This window comes from Octopus bimaculoides, chromosome 18 (genome assembly GCF_001194135.2).
Source record: "Octopus bimaculoides isolate UCB-OBI-ISO-001 chromosome 18, ASM119413v2, whole genome shotgun sequence".
NCBI classification, from domain to species: domain Eukaryota; kingdom Metazoa; phylum Mollusca; class Cephalopoda; order Octopoda; family Octopodidae; genus Octopus; species Octopus bimaculoides.
The window spans coordinates 6257910-6258279 of NC_068998.1; the positions used below are offsets into that span (position 1 = coordinate 6257910).

General features: G+C 33.5%; 1 protein-coding gene across 1 annotated transcript in view; it reads right to left on the reverse strand.

The window, feature by feature from the left end:
- LOC106870026 (corticotropin-releasing factor receptor 2) overlaps window positions 1-370 on the reverse strand; it is a 121339-nt gene that overhangs the window by 36783 nt on the left and 84186 nt on the right. Inside the window, exon 8 of the mRNA XM_014915991.2 lies at window positions 100-163. Coding sequence (XP_014771477.1) covers window positions 100-163 — 64 coding nt within the window. The remainder of the gene's footprint in view (window positions 1-99; window positions 164-370) is intronic.

Consider the following 370-nt stretch of genomic DNA (forward strand, 5'->3'; position numbering starts at 1 on the left):
ATCTGCTCCTCCCCCCATCTGCTCCTCCCCCAACAGCTAAAACAATGGCATAAGGAACAAAATAAATGGAATGAAATTATTCAAGATGAGTAAACATACCAATAAGACGACAAAGACGGGAATGTGATGGATGTAATCATAAATAGATTCTTTGGTCCAGCAACTGCAGAAGAAGAAATGGCGTATGAGAGATATTCATTTAGTTATTACAGCAATGTGGCGTAATAATTGTAAACACAATAACATACACACATCTATCTATCTATCTATCTATCTATCTATCTATCTATCTATCTATCTATCTATCTATCTATCTGTCTATCTATCTATCTATCTATCTATCTATCTATCTATCTATCTATCTATCTAT